The 26,450-nt window shown below is 47.8% G+C and overlaps 1 protein-coding gene across 1 annotated transcript in view; it reads left to right on the top strand.

Annotated features, from left to right (window-relative positions):
- Window positions 1-26,450, top strand: part of LOC147009951 (uncharacterized) — a 44,994-nt gene that overhangs the window by 6,026 nt on the left and 12,518 nt on the right. Inside the window, exons 3-4 of the mRNA XM_085863234.1 lie at window positions 9,718-9,756; window positions 10,100-10,207. Of these exons, the coding sequence (XP_085719360.1) occupies window positions 9,718-9,756; window positions 10,100-10,207 (147 nt within the window). The remainder of the gene's footprint in view (window positions 1-9,717; window positions 9,757-10,099; window positions 10,208-26,450) is intronic.

Raw genomic sequence — 26,450 nt, 5'->3', positions numbered from 1 at the left:
CTGGTGCAACCATATTGTCCATGCACACTTCCTCAATATAGGCGACAAGTCCAGCGAATGGAATTCCATGGTTAACAGTGTCTACGTTAGATTATTGTGCCTTTGTGTCCCTTGCTTTATTGTACAGAGAGGCAAGACACTGAGCATGATACTTAGCCTCTTGGGCAAGGAGATCTCCAACACTGAGTTTGGATAGGTGGTGTTTGTCCTGTAGTTTGAGGGCACATTGTCTCACACGAATGTCAAGTTCGAATGTTGATGCATTACGCAAAGCATCTCTTGCTGCAGATTTGCCACAGAAGAAGCATTTCTTTTTGTATACCTTGTCGAGGCTCGTGTGAGAGCTAACGTACAACACACAGCAAGGGGGGCATGAGACAAGAGGGGCGGGAGTAGGAAGGACAAAACAGTGGGGAACAGAGACATGAGGAGATCTGTGGAAGGGAGAGGGATGGGGCAGGGAACATGGGGAATACAAGATGGACATTATAGGGACTTTCAGGAGGGAAAGCAGGGAATTTGAAGGAGGTGGGCTTGGGTGGATTATATTATCAGGGGAAGAAAAGATCGAGGATTTGGATGGGAGATGATAAGAGGTGGTGGTGAACAGCTGTATTGAAGGCCTGGAGGGAAGAATGGGATTGAATAGAGTGAGGGAGTTTATTCCAAAGGTGGGGAAAAAAGAGGAATGAAAGAGTGAAGGTGAGCAGTGATTCGTGATTTTGGTAATTTTACCAGAAGGGGGTTGTTGGTGGACCTTGAGCACCCTGTGGAAATGTGGTGGGGACAAATTGCAGAGAGAGCGGGGGGGGGGCTGGAGAGGAGATGGTAGAAGACAGAAAGACCACCGACCAGCCTGCGGTGAGAGAGTGAGAGGCCCAAAGACTCAGCCTCATTGCGGGAGATGCCAATGATCCGAAATGCCTTGGTTTCCACAGCGTGAAGCCGAGAAAGGTGAGAGGCAGGAGCACCAGCACCAGCCCAGAGGGGAGAGCAGTACTCCATCAGGCTGTGGACGAAAGCTTTGTAAGTGGTCAGGAGCTCAGGTGGGCCGAGGAAGGACTTTGCATGATGGAGGATTCCCAGTCGGCGACTGGCTTTGGAGGCGAGGTTTGAAATGTGGCTTTCCCAGGAAAGGTCATGGCAGATAGTGAGACCCAGAAGCTTGAAAGAAAGGACTTCTTCCAGAGGATTGTTGAGAAAGTGGATGGGGGGGAGGGGGATGTTCTAAACTGTCCTTTTGGAGAGACATAGTGAGTGTGAGATTTGTCCAGATTGAAAGATATGTTCAACATGTTGGACCAGTTTGTGATTTTACCCAGATCTGCAATGAGCGAAAAAGCTGCTGCTTGCCGGTCTGAGGGATGTCCGATGGTACGGCAAAGGGTGGAGTCATCAGCAAAGAGATATAGATGATTTTCCAGAGAGTCGGAGAGATCATTGATGAAAACCAAAAAAAGAACAGGGCCAGAACGCTACCTTGAGGAACTCCAGCCTGGACAGGAAGAGGGGATGAAAGAACTCCATTTACGGCGACACGTTGACTGCGACAGGAGAGGACGTCTGCGAGCCATGAGTGGAGATGGCCTTGGATACCATAGGAAGGGAGTTTGGTAAGCAGGGCAGGGTGCCAGACCATGTCAAAAGCACGTGATATGTCCAGGGATACGGCTCGGATTTCTTGTCTGGCATTGAGGACCTCCATCCATTGTTGGGAGAGCAGAAGCAGCATATCCAGGTTAGAGTGACCTGGTCCGAAACCAAATTGATTATCGGAAATCAAGCCATTGTTTCACCTTGAAATCAAGCATGTCTCTGTTGAATGAGTTTCACGTTCAATGCTCTGACGGGTGAACTTGTGGGTTTCTGGGTCATCATCGTGGTGTGTTTTCCAATTTCAGCCCTCTGAAGTTTTGTTTTGTTATACTGCAGTCTGCACGAGTCATGCCATTTGGCTTTCTGAAGCCGGAATGCTGCCTCAATGCCCTGACTCTCATCCAGTTGTGACAGTTTTAGTGTTCTTGGCAGGCAAATGATCTTGTCGAATGCTACAAGATGCTCAGCTATGGTCCTGAATCCTGCCCCATCTGTGCCACGTGCTGAATTATATGGACATGTCAGCATCTCATCTGTGTCTTCCTGACACAGAACACATTTGTTAACCTCCGCCATCGAAGATCGGAGGTTACTGTTTTCACCCCTTTCTGTTTGGTTGTTTGTTTGTTTGTTTGTGAACAGTATTACGGAAAAACTCCTAGACGAAAGTTGGTGGGGGGATTAGGTATGGTCCAAGGATCATGCCATTAGATTTTGGACTCGGTCCAAAATCCAATATAGCCGCTATGGCGGCCATTTTGAGAAAATATTTGAATTTTTTTTTTTTTTTGCATTTCTTCATGTTTTAAGTGATTTCCAACAAAAAACATGCCAAAATTATAATTGCGGCTGATTTTGGAACTTCAGGTGGATATACCCACGTAAAATCAATTTCTGTCTCAAGGAATCGAGTTATGACGAATGAATTGAGAATGTAAAAGTTAAAAGTAAAAGGGAAAGTTGCAAACTATAACTCTAAGCACTGTTGATGTCAAATTGAATGAATAGGATATCAGGTTCACTTGAGTGACCTAGCAGTATTGGCGGCGGAGGTTTTGCACTCTACCGAGTGCTCCCCCTCTCGTTCCAGTCTGTGGTCGGGCATTGTTTACCTGATGAGCTAGGCTCATCAGGGTCCACCACCTTGTATAGTTTGGCCATTGTCCCTATGCACTCTGCTACTTTAGAACAGTATCTACTAGTTATAATATGAGAACAGTATGTACTAGTTATACCACCACCACTCTACCATAAGCTGAAATCTCCAGGAAAATATGTTGGCTGCCACCAGTCACAGTCCATGTCAACTGAAAGCATACAGATATACATGCAGATTAGGCGTTGTTACTAGGTGTACACAAGTACAAAAAAGCTGTACTAACAACATAGATTATCATTGTGACTGAAATGAAAACGAGAGAAGAACCTTCAGAGTGTAGGCTTTATTCCATTTGATTGAAGCCGCTTCTACGGGCACATCAGGGGATACAGGTGCAGCAAGGAGTACATAAGCAGTAAGGTATACACGTGCAACTAATCACCGCAAAATAAATCAGTATAAGCCCGGAGTCCGATTTACTCTCAATTCTCACCATTCAACGAGCACCAAGTGAATCGCCGCCGTAAACGACAATGCCCCTGGGACAATCCCCCCTTCCGAGCCGAACCTCAGCTTTATCTATTCCGTGCTCGAGCCGTGCAACATGTGATCACACGTCACGACCTTCAATTCACCACATTTTCCCCGTCTTTAAAATGTAACTAGAGGCCCAACTAATGCACCATGATTACTTCAGCGCTACAGGAGTATACATTTCAAGCAACGCGAGCTATCTAAACTACAGAAGCATACATGCCAAGCAGGGAGGATTCTTTTGAGTTGTAGGAGCATGGTAATGAGCATCGATATATTATGTAACGAGCATATACGAGCATGAGCATCGAGGATGCCGATAATCCCCTTTACAGATTGAGTCGGCGAGGGGGTATTATCCGTCGACCTCTCCGGGAGTAAATGGCGGTTTCACTTGAGGGAGGCTTCCGATCCTCTTGGTGAGCCTCGACTCGTGCCGGGGATGACTCCCCGATCGCTCTCGGGTGGAACGCGGCAGCTCCGTCGCCACCATTCTCGGGTGGAGTTCCTGGGGGGGAACACCTGGGGAGGGGATGTCAGAGGGAGGAGTGCCAGATGGTGGTGTACCTGCGGGAGGAGTACCTGAGGGAGCCAAATGGCGAACCGACACAGTGGTCTCCCTGCCATCCGGGAGCCTGACATGAGCATACTCTGGATTAGTATCGATGAGTTCGACCTCTTCCACCATGGGTTCATACTTGCTTTGTCGTACCGGGCGTTTCATGAACACTGTTCCGGGATGGGTTAGCCAGTTGGGCACCGATTGGCCGTCAACATAACGCCGCTGGTGAGTAAACATTCGTTCGTGAGGAGTTGCATTGGTGGACGTGCAGAGCAAAGAGCGTATGGAATTCAGAGCGTCGAGAAGGGTAACCTCCCACTGCTTGGGCCCCAGTCCTCTCAATTTCAGCGCCAGAGTTACGGCTTTCCAAATAACTCCATTATATCGTTCCACCTGCCCATTACCCTGTGGGTTGTAACCCGTCGTTCGACTAGTTGCTATGCCGTGCTCTAATAGGAATTGTTTTAGCCCGGCCGACATGAAACACGGCCCTCTGTCTGAATGTACGTACGAAGGTTTCCCAAACATAGCGAAGAGGTCAGACAGACATTTCACGACAGTGCCCGAGGTCATATCCGAGCACGGAAATGCGAAAGGGAACCTTGAATATTCATCAACAACAGTGAATATGTATCTGTTGTCTGTCTCGGTCGGCAGGGGCCCTTTGAAGTCAATGTTTAGTCTCTCGAAGGGAGAAGTGGCCTTGATCAATCTGCCAGAAGCCGCGCCATAGAATCTGGGTTTTAGTTCAGCACAAACAGGGCATGAAGCATTCATTTGTTTAATATCTTCAATAGAATAGGGAAGGTTTTGTCTGCACACAAAATGTGCCATTCTGGTTACCCCCGGGTGGCACAGAGACACATGGAGGTCTTGCAAAGCCCGACTGATTGTCGCCGAACAGTAGACCCGAGAGAAGGTGTCTGCAGCAGGGTTTTCCCTCCCGGGCCGGTAAACTATGTCGTAACTATAGCAGGCTAGGTCTATCCGCCATCTCATAATTTTTTCATTCTTAATTTTCCCGTTATTTTCCCATCAAACATGAATGCCACGGATCGTTGGTCCGTGACGAGCGTGAAATGGTTTCCCAGTAAATAGTGTCTCCATTTACGTAGGGCTTCGACAATGGCGTACGCTTCCTTCTCTATTGCCGAGTGTCTCTGCTCGCTTCCAGAGAGAGTTCTCGAGAAGAACGTGACGGGTTGCCCAGACTGATTAAGCGTAGCAGCTATCGCGTGATCAGAAGCATCTGTTTCCACCACGAAGGGCACCGAGCTATCAATCGATAATACCACGGAATTACTGATATCATCTTTGAGGTTGCGGAAAGCTTTTACTACAGCGGCATCTGGTGGGAAGTTTTTGCAATGCACTAGGGGATGTATTTTGTCGGAGTATTGGGAAATCCATCTTGCATAGTAAGCGAACATGCCGATCACCCGGCGCATTGTCTGCAGGTCCTGAGGTGGGGGTAGCTCACGAAGTGGGCGCAATCGTTCAGGATCAGGCTTAATCGTGCCGTCGTCTATCGTGTAGCCGAGAAGGTCAATTGACCTTGCCGAGAATACGCATTTCTCGTAGTTGAGGGTCAGATTATATTTTCTTGCAATGCTCAAGAATCTGTCCAGATTCATATCATGTTCCCCCTGATCCCTACCGCACACTGTGACATTGTCCACGTAAACAAAAGTGTCTTTGAGGTTTTCATCTGAGATGATGTCGTCCATAACTCGTTGGAAGCAAGCTACTCCATTCGTGACACCGAACGGAATCCTCCTGAATTGGTAGAGGCGTCTACCTGCCTGGAATGCGGTGTAAGGTTTGTCTTCCTCTCGGATGGGAATTTGATGAGAGGCGCTTCGCAAATCGATGGTGCTGAATATCTTATAATTGGCCACGCGTTCGACCATCTCGTCTATGCGCGGCAAAGGGTAGGCATCGAGTTGGGTGAAACGATTGACCGTTTGGGAATAATCGACAACCATTCGTTTCTTATGATTCTGATTGGCGGTGACCAACACCTGTGCGCGCCATGGCGAATCGCTCGGTTCTATAATTCCTTCTTCCAGTAATCGCTTGGTCTCTGAAGTGATGAAGTTCATATCAGCAGTGGTATATCGCCGCGATTTGATCGCTATCGGTTTACAGACCGGCGACAAGTTAGCAAACAGCTGGGGGGACGTTACCTCTGCGGTGGTCAAAGCATTTAAAATTAGACGAGGTTTGCTTCCTCCAAAGAGTATTTCGACGCTCGTGTGCTGCTTGAGGACATTATGACCCAGAATTACGTCTGCGCATAAATCACGAAGCACCAGTACCCTTACATCCCGATGCGTGTACCCTTTTATGTCCAATTCAACATTGCAGTACCCTCGTACGCGGGACTGTAGTGATGTGGCGGCCATGCATACCGTATTGTCTGTCGGGTGGATCTTCCATTTCCTGCCCTTCACTAGCGAGCTGTTGACGAAACTTTCAGAGCTACCGGTATCAATCAGAGCCTCAGCCATATGCCCGTTAATTCGTACGTTGATGATAGCCTTGGATAGATTCCCCGGTGAGGCTGCAGTTAGTTTCTTTTGTGAGTAGAGAGCCGCAGAAGTGAGTTTATTTCTCCTTAGAGTAGATTTACATACCCTGGCATAATGCCCTTTCTTGTCACAATTCATGCATGTGGCATCTCTGGCGGGGAATATTGTGGCGGGGGTGTCTTTTGTACCCACAAAAGAAGCATTTACCAACCGGAGTAGTTGCTGAGGAGTTTGACGAGGTCTGGGTATCCGACTCCTCGGGTTTTTCTCCATCCCCTGTGTCAGGCTGTGTCTGTGTCTGTGGGGTTCCTTGAGTTTCCACCGTAGCGGCGTTCATTAGCAGCATTGGTGTCCCAAATGACTCAGATTGCTGCTGAGCCGTATCCATCGCTCGAGCCTGGTCGACTACCTTTTCAAGAGTGGGTTGCGCTTTCTCTAGTAAGCGTTTCCGTATGTGGGCTGATCTGAGTCCTTGGATAAATGCCTCCCGGGTCGCTTCATTTCGGTGTTCCTCGGCGTTTACGGCCCGGAAGCTGCCGTCTTTTCCCAGCTGTTTCAGAGCTTGCAGGAACTGATCGATTGTCTCCCCGGCTGCTTGCTTGCGTGTGTTGAGAAGATGTCGTATGTATACCTCGTTCTTGCACTTCACATAGAGCGCCTGCAGCACGTCGATCGCTGCTTCGTAGGTGTCACACTCCGAGAAGAGCCTGTATACGCTGGGCGAGACATGATTAATTGAAATGAAAACGAGAGAAGAACCTTCAGAGTGTAGGCTTTATTCCATTTGATTGAAGCCGCTTCTACGGGCACATCAGGGGATACAGGTGCAGCAAGGAGTACATAAGCAGTAAGGTATACACGTGCAACTAATCACCGCAAAATAAATCAGTATAAGCCCGGAGTCCGATTTACTCTCAATTCTCACCATTCAACGAGCACCAAGTGAATCGCCGCCGTAAACGACAATGCCCCTGGGACAATCCCCCCGACCGAGCCGAACCTCAGCTTTATCTATTCCGTGCTCGAGCCATGCAACATGTGATCACACGTCACGACCTTCAATTCACCACAGTGACGTTATTATGATGTTCTGTGTGAATACGCAGCAAAATATATGAATACACATAAATATAATTATGAGGTCAGCACACAACTCATGGGCTGATTCTGAAATTCTGGAAAATGTGCAGAACTCCACTAGTATTTCATAGTTTTACTATTATTTAATTCCCTGAATGCTAGATATATGTAGTTTGGTAGTTGCTAGCATGTTATAAATAGTACCACTGCATTCCTCATCCTTGAAAATGTACAATTAGCCACCAGAATCAATATCCTAGCTGGTCTAGAACCTGAGAAACTGGTAAAATAACAACCGGTGGTGGCCATTTTGGCCACAGGACAATTCTGCGATGGCCCTACAGCTAAATATCTTCCTTAGGGCATGATCTAACAGTATGCCAAAGTTCATGCTTGTATCATCAAAGGCACAATTCCCCCAAATATTACACTTATCTGCCAGACTAAAACTCAAAATTTGATATTGGGTCATTCCTGGGGGAAGTTTTTGCCATCTTTCAACCTTGCTTTAGGTGGGAAGCGTGGGAATTTGTGATGGCTCATCATCAACTTCACTCTAGTTCTAGATCTGTTCAAGTTCTAGATCTAGTTCTATCCCCCCCTCCCCCCAAGTTCAAGCTTCAATTGAACTTGGCGAGAATTTCAATTGTTAATTTCGTTATTTTATAAGAGAGTAAATGATAAAAATTCCACCCACAAATCCTCTATGGCGCTTCCCTCCCCCCGATTATGGTGTCGAACATTGTAATGTATTGATATGAGAACACCTCCTGGTGAGGCGGACGGAAATATAGACGACATGCTAAGACTTCCTTTTGGAGCGTCCTTGTCTTTTGTGCTCATCAGAAAACACCGAAGGAACGTACTTTACGTGGGATGCGTTCCAAGCATGTTAAGGTCACACTACGTATGTGCAGGCCAGTTGTGTCAAGGTAATTGACATCACAACTGAATTAAGCATCAATAAGCCAAAATACTGAGAATACGGAAGGTATGAATTGTGACACTTCGGAATAATTCCGGACAATCCTGAAACATTGGACGGGATGGTAACTTTTGTTAATGCATTCGTTTTGCGAAATGTGAGAAACTCCAATAAAATAGTTTCTGTAATTGTTTTCATATCCATGGGCATGATGTTGATTTCCTTTATTTTTGGACCTGAAAAGAGTGGAAAGTCAATCCACCGAATCGGTCTGTAACTCTTTGCTGAGGGTCAAGAACTGAGATCCATTCTTTGACAGAGAGAACATTGGGGGTCTGGGAGTGGGCTGCTCGGCACGATCCTGGACATTCAGAACCTTCGTGGACGGGACGGACCTGGAAACAGTTACGGGGTTCTCTTGTGATGGATAAACTCCATTGATGAATATCCCAGAGAGCAAATAAAAGGAACATATTAATATGAGTTGGTTTTGAAGTCACAGTAACAACCCTGAACCTAGGCTTTGTTACCCTGTGCATGCAACGCAAAAAGCGGGTTTTAGCCATTGGTTCAGGTCTGTCCGTCCATCCGTCTGTCCGTCTGATTGGTTTTAACAGCTATTTGACAGAACAGCTTATTTAAATTGTATGTTATATTTTCAACACAAATCGGTGCATGCATTGGAAGACAAGTTTGTCGTTTTCCCCTTCTTTGGCTTTGAATTCGTCCTGATCGCACATGCATAGAGAGGAGTGAGATAATTTTTTTCCTCTGTCTGCCTGCCTGGCAGACAAACAAAATTGAAAATCATTCCAAACAAGAAACTTGGTTTTTTTAATGACATCATAAAGGACGCAAACAACAGGCACAAATAACTAATGAACCGCGTTAGATAGGGTGATGTAATAGACTGGGTTAAACGGAGGTAAAACCCGGAATTAATTTATTTGTACACATTTAAACCTCTTCAAACCCTTATTTTAATTTAATTATATGCGCGAACATGGGAGAACACAAATCGCCTATATAATACTTCCAAGAACCATGCTATATATATCATTGCGGTGTTTAGCATGCGAGGGCACAGTGTCGGGGTGAAGAAGAAGCTGCCGATATGGCTATTCCCTATGCTGATTGACGCTGCATTCTTATTCTATGGTGATCAATCAAGCTTCAATCTCCTAAACTGTGACTCAGTCGTCTTGTTATAGGGCATAAGGGTGGTATATAAGACTCCTTCAGCAGCGCCAAACCTCTGGGATTTTTTTAAACAATCTGTAAAATCATTATTTTGTTAAAATTAAAGTTCGGTACGTATATATTTGAACACTGCGTGGGGTATCGTGTTTTATGAACTCTCGAGTTTCAAACATGTTTTGTTTCTCTGCAGATGTTATCATGGTGGTGAAGGTGGAACCTGAACCTACAGGTGGTTTTCCCTCACAAGATAACAATCTATAATAACAATGTACAAGTTGAAGATAATGCTGGATGATGGGAATGACGTGATGGGTTGTGTTGAGTTTGGTTTCAGACTCCATTGATGTTGTTATAGATTTAAATGAGGAGCTGAAGGTTAAAATTTAACTTGGGGTGAATTGTTCTTCACAAGGCAAGCCCAGCATGACATTTAACCATTTATTCACAGAATTTAAATTAACTTTTCAATTTCTTATTTGTTATTTTATAAACGAGAAAACTTTAAATTCCCACAAGATGTTCTCGGTATTTTAAACCCTCCACGGCCCCGACGTCCGTCCATTTCTCCACAGATGAAACTGGTCGAGCGCACCCCGGAGGTTTCCATGGTAACGTTCCTCCGATGTTGGACGTCACTCGGGTGAAGGAAGAGCCGGGTGAAGATTCCTTCTCAGCAGAAGGTGAGTGATTAATGAAACTCTGAATCATTCACAAGTGTTTTTAACCAAATTAATGTTTTATAACTCACTCTCTTTGTTTCATTTCATTTTGCCTAAAACATTGTACAAGTGTAAAGCCTCGTTTTTGTGAAGCTCAGTTGGTGTTCAAGCTCTTTCTACTTGTAGTTGCAGATATTTGATGAAGACAAAAGGGTTTATTTCTTGTCCCTGGATTTTGGAATGTGAATTCCAAGTGTGGATTCTTCATTTGGTCTACTCGCTTGCTCTTGGAGGAGGCTGGGTTGGGGGGGAAGGGAGGGGGGGACTGCCCCTTCTTATTCTTCTTCATTTATATGCAGCAGAAGGCTGTGGGGTAGCATCATTGGCTCAGGGTGTGGAAGTGCTGCTGTTGCAATATCCAATGAGGTTTGGGCAGGAATTTGGCAACGGTGCCGGTGTCAGCTTGCCTACTCTTCGTGAAGGACACCATGGCATCTTTAAAGTCCACCTGCCAATGCTCGCAGACGGGAATCCCATTTAACGTCCATCTGAGGGACGGCACACACACTGATGAATCGCCTTCCTGTGAAACACCAGGATGATAGTTTATAGCTGGGTCGGGATTCAAACCCAGGCGAGACAGCTTAGAGGTGAGCGTGCATACCACCAGCCCATCCTGTCAGCCCAGGACCGCCCATCTGTACTTGTCACTCGGCAAGGTCCTCCCCCCTTCCCTCTCAAACAGGAGTGAAGCTGTTTCTGCACCGAAACTGGTGCCTGATGGCCTACCCAGATGCTTGCTTCAAAAGAACATAAATCACATTACAGAGTGTAGAACATTGAATAAGGTTTAAAGCATTGGTGGCTTTTAGCTGGGGAGAGTGGATGTTATCTGTTTAGACATATAAGCAACTGTCGACCTCAGAGCACCGCAACAAGTGCACCGCAACAAAGGGTAACAATTTAATAAATATTGATGAATCTCTAATGTCTACCTTAAGCACAATCATATTAATTAAATGTAACAGTTAATGACTTTCCTAAGAATTCCCAAATTAAACAAGTACGAATGTTAAATACAGCAGTGCATCTACACGATAATTCACGACTCTTGGGCGGTGACGTTTCATACGTCCTCAGAAGGTGAATCCCTGAATCACCAAAGCATGGAGAATAACCCGAGTCAGCTGTTAAAGCACCACCACATATAATGAAGACAGGAACTTCTTGTTGTTGGTGTTGTTGTTGTCGATGTTGTTGGGACTTAACGGCAAATGTAACCTTTTCCAAACAATTAAATGAGTACTGGTCCGTAACAGCGTCGCATATCTAATATCATGATGAATTACCTCACTCTTACTCTTACTCTATTACATTTACTAGTGAGCTAACCAAACTATACTAAGCAATGTTAACCCCAAAAAGTCATTTCCACAACAATATTGTTACGGTTGTGGAAATTCGCATTACACCATAAAAGGGTCCTCAGGTGAGATATATCGGTAAGTTCATGTGTAGTTAGCCCAAACCCGTTGTATAGAGGGAATATATGTGATCCATTCGGGATGCGATTCTTCAGTTAGTCGTTTTTCTTTTGCTGTCGTTAATTTGGTGCAAGAACAACAACAAACATCGCCACAACCAACATCTCAACGATCACGCCATTCACGACACGACGCCAACAATCACGCCATTCACACCACGACGCCACCTTCCACAACTACGCGACCACATTGTCACCACTCTCCATTCAACGAGCACCATGCGGTCACGATCTCCGCGGGTCGGATGGGAGGGGCGGAGTGGCAGCGGCGGCCGGGGTGCGAAGGGGCATCTCCCGCCCGAATCTTCCTTCCCTCGTCGTACGGTCCGTGGGGAAGAAAACCAACAACGCCTGTGGGATTTTCCCTCCTGCTTTTCCCGCGCTTTGGCATGGAGAAGGTGCGATTTGAGCCGGAGGTCAAATGTAAAAAAAAAGGTGGGGGCCTGATTTTGGGGGAATAATTCCCTGGCCCCGAGCCATAACTGACTTTCTTCGTCCCCCGCACGGCGCGAGGAGGGGGGAACGAGAGGGCACGCCCCTTTTTGGGAAGCTTCCAGAAGGGAGGTGGAGCCAGAAACGGGGCGGGGCAAAGGGCGGAGCCCCGCGCTACAAAAGGGGTGGACGAGGAGGGTTCGTGTTCGTCTTCTGGTTCGGGTCGTCTGCTAGTTGTTCCTGCAAGGTCTTCTCATTCTTGTTCCTGTTCCTTGCACGAGCCTTTTTGGTCCTGGCAAGCTTGTTGTTCCTGCCGAGCCCTCGATCCTCGCGCGAGCCCTGGAATCCCGTGAGGGAGCGCGGAGATAGCACCGGAAAACCCCGTCCGTTCCCCAAAACCCCGTCCGTGCTGTCGAGTGGACCACACTTGCGGCGCGAGGCACGAGGTCGCGGACCACGCCGGAGGAGCTCGGAGTTGCGGTCACGAGAGAAGGACTCGACACACAAAGGGAAGTCGCGACTTCCATTTCTTTTGGGTTCTGTGTGAACGTGTGTGCGTGTGGTGCCAGTCCATCAAGTAGAATTGTTTAAGTGTTGTAAATAATTATATTCGGTTGTAGCTCTGCATTGTGTCCTTGCTTTTATTGTGTTTTCTTGCTTGACTGTAATATATGTGCCTTCCGTGCTTCCGTAATAAATGTGCTGGTCCAATTGTTCCCTGTTTCGCTGTGTCCTTTCCTTTGTTTGAATCTCCATCTTGCATCACGTAAGGGATTAATAGTGGGTTTTAAAACACCCAGTAACTAATCTGAACCGTCAAGGTCGACGATAACTCCGCTCGGTTATCCCTGTAGTACGGAACGAGCTGCTTTAGCGGTTCGTGTCCGGAGTCGACCTGTGGCGTGGTACAACTCCTCGGAAGGCTATCCGCGCGGGTACTTAGGTAAATCGACCATTCGGCGATCGGACCCTATTTCGCGCGGGTAGAATGCGGACTGAGTTGTGGTGAGGTTAACCCCCCACCCGTGACTGGATCCTGGCGGTAGTTCCCGGAGGGTCACGACTGAATTGTCCGTTCCGGTGGGCGACACTGTCGCCATTCGAGTCAAGCGGCCGATCGCACGCCGGACGGGCCAGAATTCGTAACAATATTCTTCCATTTTCTCTGTTCTTCCATCTTTTGCAACATTGCGTTTGTAACCCATGGTTTCTTAATCCTTTTCCCCTCTTTAAAACCCAATGCTATTTGCATCTCCTTCCTTGACAGATTCTTCAATGTTTCCATTGTTCATTGCTACTGGTGGTCTCCTTATGTTTTCTCAGTCGTGCTTCGTTTACTTCATTTACAAATTCTTCCTTTGCTTTCAGCCTCTCTTGGTTCCATCATTTTATACCACCTTAGATCTTCTTCAGTCTCAGTACAGCTTCCATTTTCACAACATTATGATCTGAGCATGCATCAGCTCCAGGTTGAGCTTTCAAATTCTCAACACCCTTCCTGGATCTTTGTTTCACCATTATCTAGTTCAGTTGAAGTCTTCCTGTATCGCCAAACATTTTCCATGTGTATCGTCTTCTTTTACGAAGCCTAAGCCACGTGTTTGCCATAATGAGTCCTGTTCTTCTGCAAAGTCTACCAGTTTTTGGGTTCGCTCGTTTATTTTTCCAAGTCCATGTGGTCCTACATTTGTTGTCTCTTCTTTCACCAACAACACTGTTCCAATCTGCCATTACAATCACATAGCTCTTTCCGCTCTCTCCTGTTCGATTAATTCTTCAATTCTGTCATACATTTCATCAACACCCTCATTTAGACATCCGCTTGTGGGCATCTATACTTGAATGATTATAATCTCTACCGGTTGCTACTTTAGCTTCACTAACAGTCGATCGACTCTCATTTCACTTTACTCACACAGTTTGAAGCTTCCTTATCTGATGCAACTACTACTCCCCGCTCCTTTTCTTCACCTCCTGAGTAAATCATTCTCACTTTTAGAAGTCACCTTCTCCAATCCTTCATACTTTGCATAACCCCAAGATGTTTAATTTCTCCTTTTCCATTTCTTGCTTTAGATTCTCGAGCTTTAATTTCCCATTACTTGTTCGTATATTCCACATTGCTATTCCTTTGATGCTGTTAAGTTTGCACACATGTTGAATGATGACCTGTGAGTCCTTACTCCCACCTCTGCCGGGCACTTTGGCGCACATCCTTTGACAGGAGCTCTCGTCTACTCTGTCGGTGTTTATTTTGTACTGATGTCATCCTGAGCATTTTTACCTCCGCCACGGAAGGTGAAGGACGTTATGTTTTCACCCCTTTTCTGTCGGTGGTTTGTCTGTTTGTGACTTGCAAAATTGAAGATTGACTTGAGATTGAAGCGGATTTATATTTCAGGTCACTGAATTCAACCAACCAACTATTTTTGAGATCAACATAGACCAAAAGTTCAACATAGGACCAAGGTCAACAACCAAGGTGGTATTTCTACAATCATCACTTTTCATCCATTCATCCATCCATTGGGATCATAGTGTTACGGTTGTGGAAATTCACAGAACACCATTCAGGCTTCCCAGAGATCAGTTATGTCGATAGGTGTGTGTTCAGATTAGGTTTCCCCACCGAGGTCTAAAGGGAATTATTCATGTAACCGGGCTGTGATCTTTGAGTCAGCCATTATTCTTTTGCTATCTTTATTTTGGAACAACCACTACTTCAACAATCACAACCACTACTTATCAACCACAACCGACTCTCAACAACCACAACCAATACTTCAACAACCACAACCGCCTCAACAACCACGCCATCCCCACCACAAAGCAACCACAACATCGCCTCACCTTCATCTCCGTTACGCCGCCCTCTTTTCGCCAGCCATGGTGAATCCCACGGATGAGCGGTATCTCCGCCGACAGATGCGGGGGCTGATGATTCCTGCAACTTCCGCGTGGTTGATGATTTCACCCACGTCCGCTCTCTCCACGTTTCACGAAGAGATCAGATCAAAAGGGGCGGAGCCAGCGAGGGGTGAAGGGTGAGAGGTGAGAGATCAAACGCACCCACGGACCCCATATAAAGGCACGCTGAACGCCAAGCAAGCAGTCTGTCAGGGAGCTGCAGAGAGTGGAAGTCTGGACCTTGGAGCCAGGGTTCGAGTCCAGCGGAGCGCAGTCGGAGCTCGGAGCGCAGCCAGCCTGCCGTGCCGCGCAGAACTACGGGTCGTTTGGAGAAAGCTGGAGAGAGGTCGCCAGCCAGCGACAGAACGGTCCGAGGTGATCGTGCCTCGGGACGATCCGAGCAGACGCGGAAGAACGAGCGGGTTCTTAGAAAGAGCATCAACTCTGAAAGAGCAAAGGCCCGTTCGTTCTTCTGAGGCATCGTCCAATTGGCCCGAACCACCAGGCCGCACGGCGCGGCTTGGGCCAACCAAGTCGCGCGGCGCCAACTGCCGTGTCGACGAAACATCAAGGGTCACCCAAGCGAGTCACCACGAAGGCGGCAGTTAACCATAACGGCCTCTCGGAGCCCTTGCGGTCTCCACGACTCCGTGAATTATTAAAGGCCCACGAGGTCCAGTTCTGCCCTTTTCTTTCCTGGGGTTTTTCTTTGTATGAATGTCGGGGTGCCTTGTCCGTCAAGTAATGAACTGTTAAGTGATTGTGTACATAATAAATAGAACGGTTGTAGTTCCTTGTCTTCCTCGTTCCTGCATTGCTTTACTGACTGCATGATTGCATACGTGTTTGATTGCATACGTGTATGGCTGCTTACGGGTGTATAAATAAATGTCATTGTTTGAATGTCCACCTGTTCGTTGCGTCCTTTCCCTCAATTGAGCTGCCGTATTGCGTTCGGGATATGAGCTGGCTTTTAAATAGCCGATATAGTAATCTGATCCGGCAGGGCTTGGCGAAATACACTGCTCGGCAAATCGCAAACGGAGCGAGCTGCTGAAGTGGCTCGTTTCCAAGCAGGTCCCGTTGAGGTGTAAATCCCCGGCATTTCTGTCTGCGCACATACTTAGGTAAATCGACAATTCGGCGATCGGACCCTGTCGCGCGTGGACAGAATAGTTGGCTGATTTATGGTGTGATTAAAAACACACCCGTAGCTGGATTTCGGAGTGGTGAGAATCCACAACACTGGTGTCAGGAGTGGGATACAAATCCATCCTGCCTCCGAACAAAACTAACGGGAACCGGATCAAGGGTGTGTGAAGCAACCCTCCGTGTTCCCCCAAATTCCGAGCGTATAAATTATTTCCGATACGCAAGATGGCAGTTCAAGGCGAACAGGCGCAGGGTGGTTTGGAAATGGATTGAGAGATGATAGAACCCATGGCTCAGGACGAAATGACCGTGCAGGACATTCCCAGGCAGATTGAACACCCCCAGCAAATAAATGTAGAGTCCGAAATGGGCGCAGCGGCGGGAGCCGCGGCTTTTGACACCCCCCCCCTTCCGTCAAAATCCTTCCCCGGTCCCCAGCGAAACTGCGACCGATGAGGGCGGATCGGTTGCGTTGAGTTCAAGCGGAATGGCCCAGATATTGGCAATACTGGCAGAAATGAATGGAAATGCGCAGCAAATGAAAAACGAAATGAAAACAAATGCGCAGCAAATGAAAGAAATGGAAAACAACATAAATGGAAATGCGTGCAAGATGAACAGCAAAATGGAAAATAAAATGGCTGAAAATATGCAAACACTGCGGGGTGCGATGCAGCGCGTGGGGCGAAGCTTGCAGGCGGGCACGAAGGGCATAATGGCAGTTGCACGCAGCGAAACGCGGGTGATGGATTGCAAGATGGCGGCACCACGTGGCAGTACGATCGAACCGACAAGGGGGAGTGTGGATTGTGTCCGGCCCGCAATGGAAACGAGCGAGGTCAAAGTAATTCGGGAAACGTGTTGGACGAGACTCGTTACGGCAGAGAGAGTGACGGTGACAGAGAGGGAAAAATTAAATGGGATGACTGAGACGTGTACAAGACACGTAAAGACGACGAAGGAAATAGAATTAACAGAGACGCTGGAGATGGAAACGGTAGAGGAGAGACTACACGATAAAGATGGGGTGAAAGACGAGCACACACACATGGAGGTAGTGGAGGACAATGGGGGTGAGCTGGCAGAATGTCGTGACCCGGTACAAGCAGCAGGATAGCCTTCATCAGGAACGAGGGGAGGGACTGTGCCCCCTTGAAGCGGATCGCGACCAGGTGAGTCCGGTCGAGCTTTGCGAGTTAGAGGGGGAGAGTGCTGGAGACGGGTACACGCGAAGCTTGGGGGGTATGAAGGCCACGGGACCCCTTGTGGTAGAGCGAGTTCCCAGCGTGGTTTTGAAATGTGTGTTTGCGAGTGTGGCAAAATGTGTGCTGAAACGCGCGCATAGCGTGGTTGGAAGGCGTTGTGTGAAAGAAATCGCATGTGTGGAAGAAGCACGATGTGTGGAAGAAACAGCGTGTGTGAGTTAAATGGCGAGCGTGAGTGAAAAGGTGTGTGTGAGGGAAACACCGAGTGTAGAAGGAACAGCGTGTGTGAGGGAAACAGCGTGTGTGGTTTCGAAATGCGTGAGTAAAACCGTATGTGTGAGAGCGCAGTATGAAAGGGAGATGACGGTTGGTATGCGGGAAACCGCAACTGCATGTCTGATTGTCATGGAAAGGTGTGTGAGCATCATGGCACGCGGGGGTGCGTGTGTTGATTGGCGACAACGACGGCACCAGATGAGGGACAAAGGCCGAGTAGCGGCCGTAGCTGTTTTGGGTACCGTGCCGGATTTACACGGCAACGCGCGCGAAGTCCGTGCTGTGCTTAGCACGAGGCCGCCACGTGCGCGCCTGTGCGAGTGAAATTCGGTCCGGAAACACGCGCGGTGGATGTTAGCCGATCCCGTAGATGGACAGAAGCTGGGCTGGGATAGTAAATTTGGAACGGATAGGTTCTCCAGGCGAGCATGTGTGTAAAGCTCCGACGAGCAGAGCACATGTGCTCGCGTGGGGAACCCCTCGGAACGTGAGGCTTGCTCGGGATGCGCAGGGTGATGTCGTGGCTGCATGGTTGGAATCCGGCAGAAGGAGAATCCCTGCCGGATGTTACCGTCCAAGAAGGGACGATGTGCGCGAAGCGCGAACAGCTGCCATGACGTCACGGGGAAAGAGCGCAGGTTGCGAGTTGCCACGCTGGTGCACGCATAAAAGGAAAAAAAGAGAGCAAAGCAAGCCTCGCCGTTTCGGGTAAACAGGATTCCCAGGCAAGGAGTGGAAGACCCCCTTTCTTGGGCACAGGAACACCACTAGTTAGGGGGAAGGGTTAGCTTAGTTAGACCGGCCACATGGGGCAGGGCAAGTCCTCATGGGGCCCGTGGAATGGTGAGTTAGTGGGAACGTCAGTTTAGATTTAGAAGGGAAAATGCAATTTTTGGAGACAGGACAGGCTTTGGATGTGTAGTGGGGACGTAGCTTAGCTACGTGGATTAAAAGGAATGTGCTACTAGTTTAAGGGATGATGAGGGAGCACGAGGTAGTTCGGGGATGCAGTCAGCAGAATGTCAGTGTTCAGTGATGTGAGCGATGGAATGAAACCAATGGATTGAAACACAATGAGTGAGTGAGGGCCAGCGGGCCTGTGTGAATGGAGCGAATGTGGTATGCATGGTGCGATGAGTGATTAGGGAAGGAGTGATTCCCACCTAAGGGACCCTGGGGTCAGTGTAAAGTGAGTTAGTGGGTTCGTCAAATTGACAAAATGGAGGTCGTTTTGCTGTTGGTGGGAATGTAGGCTCGAAACCCGTTTGGAGAGGTGCAGGAGTCCTGTTGACGGCTGGGAGCGTGGCTGCGAACGTTGATTATCGCTTAGTGAGTACCCCGGGCACCGGGCTAGTCGACCGCGGTAGGCCAAGTGCCCAAGAGGGGCTGGGATAGCGTAGTGGGCACGGGTGGGCCCGCATAATACGGTGCCCGTGGCGCCAATAGCCACATGGGCAGTGTCGTGGGCACGGGCACCTGGGGAAGGGGCCCGTGGCGCCAGCCTGCCACGTGAGCATCGAGGGGGAGTAGCCAGGGAGGGCACTCCCCAAATTTTAGGGAGCTGGTAGGTTCGGAGACAGTCGCAGGGCCCGGGGGTGCCATAGTTGGAGAATCGGCAGAGGGTAGTTCCTGTCAAGGGAGCCTCGCGTCCCAGCCACGAAACCCTGTGAGGGCACGAGGGAAAATTTGAGGGCAAGGCCCAAATTTGTGAGGACACCATCACAGGCGACAGGAATCTTGGTTGGTAGAACCAATAGATGAAGCGACAGGCGCTTTTGGAAAGCCCCGGGGTAGTTTAAGGTTGATAAATGTTAGGGCAGTTCGGGAGATGTACCCCTCCGCACCATCCATCCCTTCGGTCTCGTTGTAGGCCGCTGGACCCACTTTGGGTTAGATCGCTGAAGTCTGAGGAGGCCATTCTGAGGCTTTGTTGGGCCTCAAGACAGGATGCTAGCTCTCCCTTATTCCCCTCTAGGAAGGGAACATAGGGGTTGGGAGTAGGCTAGGAGGACACGATAGGTTCGCCGGACAGAGACGATAAAGGGGGGGGGGGAGGGAGACAATTTCAAAAGGGGGAAAAAAAATAATAAAAAAATTAAGATGGGGCTAAATTTGTTTTGCAAATTAAGGGAGTGGGTATGGACAGAGACAGGCAAAGGCGATAGGTTGGGAGGGAGACAGTAGGGGAGGTCCGAGCCCGCCTTCAGACCGGTCGGCACCACCGCACTCCCTCCACACAACTCCAGAATGAGACATAGGCCATCAGCCGTAAGCTGTATCGTGCAGTTTCGTTCCACTCATCGGGGGGGGGGGGGGGGTAGACAAAACCTTGATAATATGATAGTATATATCCAAATACATACGTATCCAAAAGTTCTCCACTCAAATAGCTGCAGTTATTATTTATGTTCATCTTGAAAATCAATGCATTCCCCGCGCTCTCTCATTTGAATTTTCTCCACTCGGATCACGTGTGGGCCACGTGACTCCGACAGCCAATAGATCGGCTGACATCGTATGCAAATTACGTCAGACTGTCATGTGACCAGCTAAGTTTTCCAGATGGCAGCTTCCTGCAGGGAGGAAATCACCGGCAGCTGATCGGCGATTTTTGATGAATATGGCCAGTGTGGACGCACCCCAGTGTATTATTCACCAGGACAATGTAGCGAACGAAGAGGTCAAACTTTTTACGTCTGAAAGATGTAATGGGATAAATAGAGAGAAAGTGTCAACAAATGGCTCGTCTTAGACGGTCACGAACGACGTTTAGCCGAGAGTGCCGCTGAGAGTGCCGGCGCGGGAGGACTAACTTCGATCATGGGCCTATTGTACCCGGAGTGCCGGTGTAAAGATTTCGAGCTACCCCCCTTTCAAGTTACCCCCGGGGGTAGCTTGAAATCGATTTCATCCTACCCCCTACGATTTCAGATTACCCCACTCAAAACATTTATTTATGTTTATTTTCAAAAAATAGTAATTTAATTGATATTGAAAAGTAATTAGGGAAAGACCATTGACCACTTGACAGATTTTAAAGAGTTTACAATGAATTTTGATTTTATTACGAATTATTTTATTTTAATATTGTTATTAATTGAAATCAGTATTTCTCATAGTTATAGTTTTTGCCACATTTTTATGAAATCCTTCTTCGATATAGTTGATCCAAATAGACATACTGGTACATCTTGTTAACCAGCTCAGACTATCTATCTATAATTCCAGCTGTGTGTGTGTGTGTGTGTGTGTGTGTGTGTGTGTGTGTGTGTGTGTGTGTGTGTGTGTGTGTGTGTGTGTGTGTGTGTGTGTGTGTGTGTGTGTGTGTGTGTGACCGCTGTTTCTCGACAACCGCTGGTCCGATCGAATTGAAACTTGCCAGGTATATTGCTGGGATTCTGAGAGGATGTGCCTCTTCAAGGTTTGATATTAATCGGACAAGTGCTTCCCAAGTTATGGCCATTTATTTACCAAACCAATGACAAGACACGTTGATGCGTGGGCGTGGCCGATGGGGAAGGGAAGCTCAGCTGCGTTCCCCATTACGGGTTACAACGTACGGGCTTCCGGATAATGATGACTTCGTGTATTCTAATAATTTCTCGATTTCTTATGCGCATTTATAGATAAACACAATGCCGCAAGTTATGATCGTTTTCAGATGAGACGGTGCATAAATTTCGGTAATATCAGAGTGCTGGTATGCTCCGAACCAGGAAGTAAATTTTTTATCTCTCTTCTCTTCTCTTTTTGTTTTTCCTTGCGATGACAATGCGAAAAGGCAAAATACGTTGGCGCTAATTGAATAATTGACCATTAAAACCTAAATTGCGAATCATCTTAACTGTGATATGCGAACTTCCGTGCTACGCACGAACGGGCACGCGAGAGCGGAGAAACGGCGTGTGTGGTTGTTGTTTGTTGCTCGCGGTTGGAATATATATTTTTTTTTTAACCGGCACGTACTAGTATTTACAATTATGGAAACAACGCAATAAAATCGATGTATAAGAAAGGCAATGAAAACAGCTGATTTTTAATTCACAATTTCGTTGTGGTGGTGGTGGTCGTATGGCAGCTTAGCTGCCGGGGTAGCTATCATTTCTTGAAGTGCGACTGTGTCACTGATGCAGTGCCCCTCCACCAGTACACACACTGGAACTGGTACTCATTTCGCCGACCTCGGAAGGATGACACATAAATAAATGTTTTGAGGGGGGTAATCTGAAATCGTAGGGGCTAGGATGAAATCGATTTAAAGCTAATCGATTTAAAGCGGGGTAACTTTAAATCGATTTAAAGCTACCCCCGGGGGTAACTTGAAATCGATTTCAGATTACCGGGAGGTAACTTGAAAGGGAGGGGGGGGTAGCTTGAAATCTTTACACCTGCACTCCGGGTACAATAGGCCCATGATCGAAGTTAGTCCTCCGGCTCCGGCACTCTCGGCTAAACGTCGTTTGTGACAGTCCAAGACGAGCCATTTGTTGACACTATCTCTCCATTTATCCCATCTTACAGACGTAAAACATTTGACTTCTTCGTTCGCTACATTGTCCTGGTGAATAATACACTGGGGAGCGTCATCACTGGCCATATTCATCAAAAATCGCTGATCAGCTGCCGGTGATTTCCTCCCTGCAGGAAGCTGCCATCTTGGACAACTTAACTGGTCACATGACAGTCTGACATAATTTGCATTTGATGTCAGCCGATCTATTGGCTGTCGAGGCGTCACGTGGCCCACACGTGATCCGAGTGGAGAAAATTCAAATGAGAGAGCGTGGGGAATACATCGAATTTCAAGATGAAAATACACAATAACTGCAGCTATTTGAGTGGAGAACTTTTGCAAACGTATGTATTTGGATATATACTATCATATTATAATCAAGGTTTTGTCTACCCCCCCCCCCCGACGAGTAGAACGAAACTTGATTTTCAGGCACTTTCTGAGCCATGGCTGATGGCCGAACAAGAGCCCGGCTAGCTTCACCTGCCGGCCTGTGTTTTCCTACAGCGGCCTGTGCCGGCCTTGCTTTGCCATGCCTTGTCTGCCTGCCTCTGCCTTGACCCCATGCCTGCTAGCCCTTCTTGTTTGCATTGCCCCATTTCACCATCCATTACCATGTGCGCCAGGATCATCACGCAAGTTGCAGGGACTGCCCTGCAGGCAGCCCCGCCGACCATTGTGTTTGCTTGCGTCGGTACCATCCATCCATCTACATCACGGAGACTGCATTGAGCAGCCCGTGCACCGTGTTTTGCATCCATCCATCCATCCGCTCATTTTTGTGTTTGCTTGCATCAGTGCCCATCCAGTGTTCTGCAGGGACTGCCCTGCAGGCAGCCACACACGGGGACTGCATGGAGCAACCGTGCACCGTTTTGTGTTCACTGCGCTCATTTCAAGGGGGAGGCCTAAAACTGCATTGGGCAGCCGGCCACATTCCCTGTTCATACCTGCATTTGTTTCATGAGCCAGAGACAGCATTTGGGCAGCCTGGCTCCCTGCTTCAAGAATGGCCTGTGGGTCGGCATATGGCATGCCGGGTTAGGGTGAGTTGCCTCCAGCAGCTGAAGACATGAAAAGGTTTTGTGACAGACAATGGGGCCTTTTGAACAGGCCCCGAAGACATCCGACCTTCAGCTGCGGAGCGCTCACCCTCAAGATACTGACTAACTTCGCCATGCCTTTTCCCCACAGAGTCCATCAGTCCTGGGCCATGGTTTAGTGTAAAATTTGTAAGTTAAGGTAAATTGTACATGAGTTGCTCCCCCTGCATGTTTGTCGTAGCGCCGGCAATTTAGATAAGTCGTTTGCATGAGTGAGTTTGTTTCGTTAGTTACTCAGCCCGTAGGTTATTTACTTTTGGGACACGGATACACCAAATGTCGCACTCAGGGATCCGAAGGTAAATCGTACTCGGGGAGAACTTACACATGAAGGCACACAAAAATTTGACAACTCGGGACGAGTCTGTAAAAAGGGGAGGGGGTAGTGTTACGGTTGTGGAAATTCACAGAACACCATTCAGGCTTCCCAGAGATCAGTTATGTCAATAAGTGTGTGTTCAGATTAGATTTCCCCACCGAGGTCTAAAGGGTTTTATTCGTGTAACCGGGCTGTGATCTTTGAGTCAGCCATTATTCTTTTGCTATCTTTATTTTGGAACAACCATGACTTCAACAACCACAAATGCCTCTCAACAACCACACCCACTACGTCAACAACCACACCCACTACTTCAACAACCACAACCACCTTTCAACCACGCCATCCCCACCACAACATCGCCTCACCTTCATCTCCGTTACGCCGCCATCTTTTTGCTAGCCATGGCGAATCCCACGGATGAGCGGCATCTCCGCCGACAGACGCGGGGGCTGATGATTTCCACAACGTCCGCTTTCCACGGCTGATGATTCCTGCAACTTCCGCGTGGTTGATGATTTCATCCACGTCCGCTCTCTCCACGTTTCGCGAAGAAAACGGATCAAAAGATTAAAAGGGGCGGAGCCAGTGAGAGGTGAGAGATCAAACGTACACATGGACCCCATATAAAGGCGCGCTGAACGCCAAGCAAGCAGTTTGTCTGAGCTGCAGAGAGTGGAAGTCTGGAGCTTGGAACCAGGGTTCGAGTCCAGCGGAGGGCAGTCCGAGCTCGGAGCGCAGCCAGCCTGCCGTGCCGTGCAGAACTACGGGTCATTTGGAGAAAGCCGGAGAGAGGTCGCCAGCCAGTGACAGAACGGTCCGAGGTGATCAGGCCTCGGGACGATCCGAGCAGGTTCTTAGAAAGAGCATCAACTCTGAAAGAGCAAAGGCCCGTTCGTTCCTCTGAGGCGTCGTCGGATAGGCCCGAACGACCAGGCCGCACAGCGGGGCCTGGGCCAAACAAGTCGTGCAGCCCCAACTTCCGTGTCGACGAAACGTCGAGGGTCGCCCAAGCGAGTCACCACGAAAGCGGCAGGTAACCAGCACGGCCTCTCGGAGCCGGTGCGGTCTCCATGGCTCCGTGAACTATTAAAGACCCATGAGGTCCAGTTCTGCCCTTTTCTTTCCTGGGGTTTTTCTTTGTATGAATGTCGTGGCGCCTTGTCCGTCAAGTAATGAACTATTAAGTGATTGTGTGCATAATAAATAGAACGGTTGTAGTTCTTTGTCTTGCTCATTCCTGCATTGCTTTACTGACTGCATGATTGCATACGTGTTTGATTGCATATGTGTATGACTGCTTACGGGTGTATAACTAAATGTCATTGTTTGAATGTCCACCTGTTCGTTGCGTCCTTTCCCTCAATTGAGCTGCCGTATTGTGTTCGGGTTATTGGCTGGCTTTTAAATCGCTGATAAAGTAATCGGATCTGGCGGGGCTTGGCGATATACACCGCTCGGCAAATCACAAACGGAGCAAGCTGCTTAAGCGGCTCGTTTCCAAGCAGGTCCCGTTGAGGTGTAAATCCCTGGCATTTCTGTCTACGCGCATACTTAGGTAAATCGACAATTTGGCGATCGGACCCTGTCGCGCGCGGACAGAATAGTTGGCTGATTTACAGTGTGATTAAAAACACACCCGCAGCTGGATTTCAGTGTTAATCCGAAATCTGCGACTGAATTTCCACGGTCGGTGGGTGCGCGGCCACAATTCGCTAAAAGCGGTTGTCCGCACGCCGGAGTGGTGAGAATCCACAACAATACTCTCTGCAGAGCGTTGGTGCTGCCGAAGCAGTTTTCTTGGCTTGTGGGTACAATCTTGGACGGGTCACCACTCCGACACAAGATTCCAGCAAGCTGGTACTCATTTTGCTGACCTCGGAAGGAGGACAGGCAAAGTCAACCCCACCTGATATTAATTCAACGGAGGGGGATTTGAACTCAGGACCCGAGGATCCCAAGCCCACCACCCTAACCATTAAACCAACACCAAGCATAATTTTCATTTGATTGACTTGAAATTTGAAGAGGATTTATATTTTAGATCACTCAATTCAACCAGTGAATTACTTTGGAGGCCAACATCGGCCGGATTTCTAAAACTGTAAATTTTCATCCGATTGATTTGAAATTTGAAGAGTTGCTGCATATTTGGTCATTGAATTCAACCATCAATTATTTTTGAGGTCAAATTTGTTTTATGGATTTTGCAAGTATTGTGCTCTGTACGACGTCTTCTTGTTTGTTTGTGTGCAGGATATCTCAAAAATTTGTGTACGGATTCGGATGATATTTGGTAGGCAGGTGGGTTGTGTGACAAGAACGAACTGATTAGATTTTGGTGAAGATCCGGATCCGGATCCGACTACTAGAATTTTAAAAATGATTCTTCATCATTGAGAGATGGGGCAAAAACAATATATAGCACGATATCTCAAAAAGGTGTGGATGGATTCGGACGAAACTTGGTGGACACATTGTATGTGTGACAATGAAGAAATGATTCAATTTTGGTGAAGATCTCAATCCAGATCTGGATCTGATAATTTTTTCAGTGATTCTTCACCATTGAGAGATGGGGTGAAACTGATATATAGCACGATATCTCAAAAAGTTGTGGACGGATTCGGATGAAACTTGGTGGACAGCTTGAGTGTGTGACAAGGAAGAATTGATTCGATTTTGTTGAAGATCCAGGTCCGACTACTCATTTTTTAAGTGATTCTTCATCATTGAGAAAAGGGCTAAAAATGATAAATAGCACGATATCTCAAAAAGTTGCGGACTGATTTGGACAAAACTTGGGGGACAGGT

Source organism: Eptatretus burgeri, chromosome 17 (assembly GCF_056783735.1).
Source record: "Eptatretus burgeri isolate ZD-2024b chromosome 17, Ebu_testis_v1, whole genome shotgun sequence".
NCBI lineage: Eukaryota > Metazoa > Chordata > Myxini > Myxiniformes > Myxinidae > Eptatretus > Eptatretus burgeri.
The sequence above is the reverse complement of the archived record's forward strand: the minus strand, read 5'-3'. Positions and strand labels throughout refer to the sequence as shown.